Below are 7500 nucleotides of genomic sequence, written 5' to 3'. Positions count from 1 at the left end.
CTTTATGTTTGTTGATCTCTTGTGTTGTTGTTGTTGCTGTTGTTGTTTGCCTGCAACACTGGCTTGAAGTTGTGCCCCTTGTGTGTGAATTCAAGGAGTAAAAAGTTACGGAACCTGCCAGAGATCTTCTTTGTTTCTTTTCTGACAAAATGAAGAATGTGTACCATGTGAAAGAGATAACAAGGTTCGGAATGATAGAATAAAGTGTGATGGACGATCGTGCCGTGCATGCAAGAAATTCAGGAGCTGAAGTAACAGAATTCTCTTTTCCACTGACACCTCCCCCTCCTCCTCCTCCCTTCCCTGAGTAGAATCAAATGATAGTGAGGTAAAAGGGTGATTTTTGTCACGTGTGCAAGAAAATCAGGAGCTGAAAAATTACAGACTTTTCTTTCTCTTGTAGAATCAAATGTCAGGATAAGTTGGACAAAATTGTGTGAGTGTGTGTGTGTGTGTGTGTGTGTGTGTAAGTGTGTGCAATTGTGTGTGCGTGTGTGTGTGTTGTTTTCAGTTTAACATCTTTCCATTTGAAGTGATATTAGAGCATGCGTATGTATGTGTGTGTGTGTGTGTGTGTGTGTGTGTGTGTGTGTGTGTGTATGTTGGTGCGTATGCTGCTGGAGCGTGTATGTGTGTGTGTGTTTATATGTGTTCATGCATACGTGCATGTTCATGTGCGTGCATGCAAATGCACATATGCGTACATGCAAGAGTACATGCAATTTTTGAGTGTGTATGTGTGTATGTGCAGGTGATAGCAGAGCTGAGTCAGGAGCGTGACTACTACATGTCGCAGGCGGAGGGCACCCCCGCCCCCGCCCCCACCCCCGTGCCCCTGACCCCCGAGAAACACCACCTGGCTGTGGAACTGGCCGAGATCAAGACCAAACTGCGCCACACGCGTCAGGAACTGTGAGTCTGGCTGTCTTGTATGATTATATATATATATATATATATAAGTGGAGTGATGGCCTAGTGGTAACGCGTCCGCCTAGGAAGCGAGAAAATCTGAGCGCGCTGGTTCGAATTTTGGCACAGCCCCCGAAATTTTCTCCCCCTCCACTAGACCTTGAGTGGTGGTCTGGACGCTAGTCATTCGGATGAGACGATAAACCGAGGTCCCATGTGCAGTATGCACTTAGCGCACGTAAAAGAACCCACGGCAACAAAAAGGTTGTTCCTGGCAAAATTCTGTAGAAAAATCCACTTCGATAGGAAAAACAAATAAAACTGCACGCAGGAAAAAATACAAAAAAAATGGGTGGCGCTGTAGTATAGCGACGCGCTCTCCCTGGGGAGAGCAGCCTGAATTTCACACAGAGAAATCTGTTGTGATAAAAAGAAATACAAATATATATATATATATATATCTTGTATAGATTGGATATGTGTGTGTGTGTGTGTGGTGTTCATTACATATACAATATGGATTTCATATGTAAAGATATATGTATATATATATGGTGTTCATTTTTTCTGACAGTACTTTCACCTGTAATGACGCTGACTGTTAGTGCACTAGGCTCCTGTGTAGAGGAGGAAGAGCACATTATAAATGCTTGTAATCATTACTCTGTGTATATGTATATATATATATTTTTTTTCTTCTTCTTCTTCTTCTTCTTTTAATTCACAATATCTTTCTTTGAGGATCTACTAACCATGATGAAGAAACAAGGTTGTGCTCTCAGTGAAGTGACGCACTCTCCCTGGATTTCAAACAGAGAAATCTGTTGTGACAATACAATACAATACAATACAATACAATACAATACAATACAATATCTTTTTTTAATCCATTTTCTCAGTTATTAACTATGAAGTTTGATTCGTGGTGGTGTTGTTTTGCAGGGAAGACAAACTGGAGAGGGTGACCGACCTGAAGGATGAACTGGACGAGACCAAGGCTGAACTGGCCAAAGTCAAAGCAGAGGTTAGCTACCATTGTTGTTGTATGATTTTTCTTTTAATGTCTTTTTTTTGTGTGTTTTTTTTTTTCTTCTTCATAATCATTTATTTTTCATCCTGCCCACTGCAATCATCATACTTCTTCTTTTTTTGGGGGGAGGGAGTGGGGGGGTGGGTGGACGGTGGTGCGGAGGGGTGGGGGTGGGGGGGAGGTGTTATGTTACAATGTATTGTATTGCTGTTTTCTCACAACAGATTCCTCTGTGTGAAACTCAGGCTGCTGTGTGGCTACAATGCAGCGCAGCCCATAGTTTTTCTTCTATTTTTTTTTCTGTCTTCAAGTACATTTGTCTTATTATCAGAGGTTTTTTTTTTTTTTCAGAACTTTACCAGGGACAGCCCTTTTGTTGCCATGGATTCTTGTACATGCGCTATGTGAATGCTGCACACAGGACCTCGGTGTAACATCTCATCTGAAAGACTGTCCTCGTTGTTTCAGTTGTTTTTGTGTTTTCATTGTGCTCATTGGTTTGCTGGCATTTTGATATAATTTACTTTGTCGACCTGATGCAAACTAAGCCTGTCGAAGCAAACCAGTGGGCCTAATTTGCATTACTCATAAGTTTATGACACTGAACAGGGAGTACGAAGCAAACTGATAGGCCTAATTTGCATTACTCATAAGTTTATGACATCTAACACGGAGTACGAAACAAACTCCCCATACCACTGTGGTTTTTAGAATCATGTAGGTTTGTCATGTACTGTAAAACGCCTGTCAGTCCCTGTCTGTCTTGTCCCTTCCCTCCCTATTCTGGACCTGCTCATCAAGCGAAGGGGCAGAAAATTAGGTGTCCTTAGTCACGCTACAATTGGCATGGGTTGTTTCCCTTAGAATGGTTGGCCCATGACGTTGATGGTGTGTTGGGGTAGTGAAGAACATTAATCATCATCAAGACATTAAAGTGAGTTTTTGTTTAATGCACCGGGTTTCATAGCTTAGGGTCGTTCAATTATTGCTTTGTCTCTTCTGTTTATTTTTCCCTATTTGTTTTTCATTCAGTTTTTGTTAGTTTTCTTTCACATGTGCGCGTGTGTACGTGTGTGCGCACACACACACACACTCACACATTTCCACATATTAGTGCTCACACATGCGCACACACAAATGCACACATTTTTGTGTATGCACACACATGCACTCAATTTACACTCACACATGTATACACATACACTCAGATGAAAACACACACACACACACACACACACACACACATGCACACACACATGCACACACACACATACACACACACACAAGCACACACACACACACATGTTGTTTATGTTTGAATGATGTGTGTGTGTGTGTGTGTGAAAAAGTTCAACACTGCTGTGGTCTTCACTGTTTAGCTGGTGGTGGGAAGGACAATTTATAAACAGGAAACAGGGTCTTCTTGACATTTTCTTTTTTTTAACAGTGAGAGGATTATTTATAGCTTACCCTCTCCCCTCCCTCCCCCTCTCTCTCTCACTTCTGTTTTTTGCGTAAGTTTTTAAAAAAGGGGGGTGGGGGAGGGGGAGGGAACAAGGGAAGGGGGAGGGAGGAAGTGCTTCCGTCTGTTACTGTATAGTGTGCTGTCATTTGCCCTTGTGCTGTTGTATACTGTCAGGGAAAGAGGTATGCATACCTGAATGCTTAACCCTTTGCTTGCTGCTGAGAAGCATGCTCCTTAGTGAGACAAGGCAGAGCATGCCTGTCAGGATGTCAGTGAAAGGCTGTCACCTCACTGAGATAAGACAGAGCATACATGTCAGGATGTCAGTGAAGGGCTGTCACCTCACTGAGATCAGACAGAGTATACATGTCAGGATGTCAGTGAAAGGCTGTCACCTCACTGAGATAAGACAGAGCACACATGTCAGGATGTCAGTGAAGGGCTGTCACCTCACTGAGATAAGACAGAGCATACATGTCAGGATGTCAGTGAAGGGCTGTCACCTCACTGAGATATGACAGAGCTTACATGTCAGGATGTCAGTGAAGGGCTGTCACCTCACTGAGATAAGTCAGGATGTCAGTGAAGGGCTGTCACCTCACTGAGATAAGTCAGGATGTCAGTGAAGGCCTGTCACCTCACTGAGATAAGACAGAGCACACATGTCAGGATGTCAGTGAAGGGCCGTCACCTCACTGAGATAAGTCAGGATGTCAGTGAAGGGTTGTCACCTCACTGAGATAAGTCAGGATGTCAGTGAAGGGCTGTCACCTCACTGAGATAAGTCAGGATGTCAGTGAAGGGCTGTCACCTTACTGAGATAAGACAGAGCATGCCTGTCAGGATGTCAGTGAAGGGCTGTGACATCACTGAGATAAGACAGAGCACACATGTCAGGATGTCAGTGAAGGGCTGTCACCTCACTGAGATAAGACAGAAGCTTACAGGTCAGGATGTCAGTGAAAGGCTGTCACCTCACTGAGATAAGACAGAGGATACAGGTCAGGATGTCAGTGAAGGGCTGTCACCTTACTGAGATAAGTCAGAGCACACATGTCAGGATGTCAGTGAAGGGCTGTCACCTTACTGAGATAAGTCAGAGCACACATGTCAGGATGTCAGTGAAGGGCTGTCACCTCACTGAGATAAGACAGAGCACACATGTCAGGATGTCAGTGAAAGGCTGTCACCTTACTGAGATAAGACAGAGCTTACAGGTCAGGATGTCAGTGAAGGGCTGTCACCTCACTGAGATAAGTCAGGATGTCAGTGAAGGGCTGTCACCTCACTGAGATAAGTCAGGATGTTAGTCATCTTTATTTGTACTTCCTTGTCTTGGGACTGCATTACTTTTCTTCAGCAAAATCACCTGCACTGTTGACAAGTGCACAGAAAGAAGTAACTGCACTTCAAACTCTTGCCGCACAGATCTCATTTCACCAAGTTTCAGCAGTCAAGGGGTTAAACAACATATGATTCAGAAGAAACATGCCATCCTGGAGGTGTTCTGACAGCGCACATTTGGTCTTCCTGCTTTCAGATCTATTAATAGCATTGAAAAGAAAGAAAGGAAGAAAAGAAGAAGGAAAAGAAAAGAGGGTTGGGGTGTGGGGGAATATGCATAGACAAATATGCATGCCATGTTGGCAATCAAGAATCCAGAAGTAGACATGTCCACACACCCTCCTCCAACCATCCCACCCACCCACATAATTATACAATGGTGGGCACTATAGCCAAGTGGTTAGAGCACTGGACTTTCAGTCTGAGGGTCTTGGGTTAGAATCCCTGTGCTTGGTTTGTTAAGGGTGGAAATTTTTCTGATCTCCCAGGTCAGCATATGTGCAGATCTGCTAGTGCCTGAACCAACCCCCTTCATGTGTATACACTTGCTGAACATTAATATAAATGTATGACTTTCAACACTTATGTCAGTGTTTGGTGGGTTATGGAAACGTGAACATACCAGCATGCACACCCCAAAAAACAGAGTGTGATTGCCTAAAGAAAGAACGCTTATGCAGCTTTTTTTTTTTTTTTTCTGGGATGAACCATTTTCCCTTTGAAAACGTGTTTCTGTTCCTCATTTCCCATCTTCTGATTGAGATCTAAGGTGGAGTTTGGTCTCTGTGAGAAACTTGCCACAGACACCATAAGTAGAACTTTTGTTTCACATACCAGAGCCAGAAAAGGGGCTTTTGTGAGACAAATTTAAAAAAAACAAAAACAAAACAAAACAAAAAAGAAAAAGGAAAAAAGGAAAGAAAGAAGGCAACCGTATGACTCAACCATCTTTTCTGACTTTCAACCCTGTATTTTTATGGGTTAATTAAAACCAAGTTCACCTGTTGACTTTGAGGGAGGAATGTCCCAGCGTGTTTGAAGTTTTTTTCTTCCTTTCGTCCTTCCTTCCTTCCTTTTGTTTTCGTCTTTTCTTCTAGTTTTCCATTCAAAGTTGCATGATACGATGACAAGCATATCAGGAAGTGTCAGTCTTTTCCTTGTTCAGCTCAGGGGGTTTTAGTTGTCCCAGGAACAGTTAACCTGCCTTTGACAACGTAGTTGCTGGGTCTCACACTTTCCGAATAGACCGTGTATCAAACTGTTGACAGCTGAGAGTTACTGGCGTTGAAAGGACTGTACTTTGGTGTCATATTTGTGCCATATTTGGTGCAGCGTTTTGTTGGATACATGTGTGTGTGTGTGTGTGTGTGTTTGTTTCACGGTTTGTGGCTTTCATTAGTGGATTGTTGAACCGTAGTGCCTGCCAGCAGTCAGCAGTTGTTCAACCTTCTAAACTGAGACAGCATGGTTTGTTTTTAAACTGTGAAGTTGTGATGAAGTTGTTGTTTTGTGAGCAGGGATTATGTGTGTGAGAGAGTGCGTACGTGTGCGCATGCGCATATGTAATATGTGTGTGTGTGTGTGTGGTGTGGTGTGGTTTGATGTGGTGTGTGTGTGTGTGTGCACTTGCACTTGAATGGATGTGTGCATGTGTATACAAATGTCTGTATAACATTTATCAGTGCCATGGTCTCCCTGTCTGGGCGGTGTGCATGCTATCATTATTATCATTATCATCATTATTAGTAGTATCATTATGATTATGATTATTATTATTATTATATTATTACTATTATTATTTTTTTTTTATTATTATTATTATCATTATTATCATCATCATCATCATCATTATCATTATGATTATTATTATTGTGTGTGTGTTGCCAGAATGCTGATTACACCCAGGAAGCAAGAATAACCCGCTCTCTCCGGGATGAACTGGATATTGTCAAGGAAAAGGTTTGTTGTATATATTATGTCTATACAGTTTTTATATTGATATTACTGTATTTTGTATCTTTCTTTGCAATTTAAAGCATGGCCATATATGTGTTGAATAACCTGCAATCTGCCGGATTCCTTAGACTGCATCCGGCGACCTTATATTTGATTTTGATTCATTGATCTTTGCCAGCATGATCTTGTGGTTGTGGTGGTGTTATTGTTATTATTATTATCATTTGTGTGTGTGTGTGTGTGTGTGTGTTTGTCTTCATCTTTTTCTTTCTATCACATTCACTGAATTTTCTAGTTACTAGTGTATGTTTGTGTGTGTTTCATAATGTGAAGATTGAATGAAAATGTTTGGAAAAAAAAGAGAAAAAAGGTGTGTGTGTGTGTGTGTGTGTGTGTGTGTGTGTGTGTTGATAATAAACTTTGTTGTAAGTATTGGTGATTACCGTAGGTTGTCATTTGCATTGGTGATTGACTTTTGTCACATAGTTTGGTGAATGAGTTGTCATTTGTCATTTATGTTGGTATTCTACCTGTACAAGCTGCGAAGCAGCGGTTTCAGTTTCAAGGAGGCATCAAAGTATGCAAACTAATCCATATACGGAGCACCAAATCTCCTTTAAAAAAGAAGAAAAAAGAAAAAGAAAGTTTGGAAGCCAGGTGTGGTGGTGGGGAGGAAGCAGATGCCTAGCCTGTGGGGAGTCTGTGCATGGACAGTGTGTGTGTGTTTGTGAGTTTGTGTGTGTGTGTGAGATTGTGTTTGTGTGTGTGTGAGTTTGTGTGTTTGTGTGTGTGTGTG

At 42.0% G+C, this 7500-nt stretch overlaps 1 protein-coding gene across 1 annotated transcript in view; it reads left to right on the top strand.

Annotated features, from left to right (window-relative positions):
• Positions 1-7500, top strand: part of LOC143296482 (uncharacterized) — a 166934-nt gene that overhangs the window by 104794 nt on the left and 54640 nt on the right. Inside the window, exons 7-9 of the mRNA XM_076608443.1 lie at positions 752-912; positions 1852-1933; positions 6636-6707. Coding sequence (XP_076464558.1) covers positions 752-912; positions 1852-1933; positions 6636-6707 — 315 coding nt within the window. The remainder of the gene's footprint in view (positions 1-751; positions 913-1851; positions 1934-6635; positions 6708-7500) is intronic.

The sequence above is a fragment of the Babylonia areolata genome, chromosome 21, assembly GCF_041734735.1.
Source record: "Babylonia areolata isolate BAREFJ2019XMU chromosome 21, ASM4173473v1, whole genome shotgun sequence".
NCBI lineage: Eukaryota > Metazoa > Mollusca > Gastropoda > Neogastropoda > Buccinidae > Babylonia > Babylonia areolata.
The sequence above is the reverse complement of the archived record's forward strand: the minus strand, read 5'-3'. Positions and strand labels throughout refer to the sequence as shown.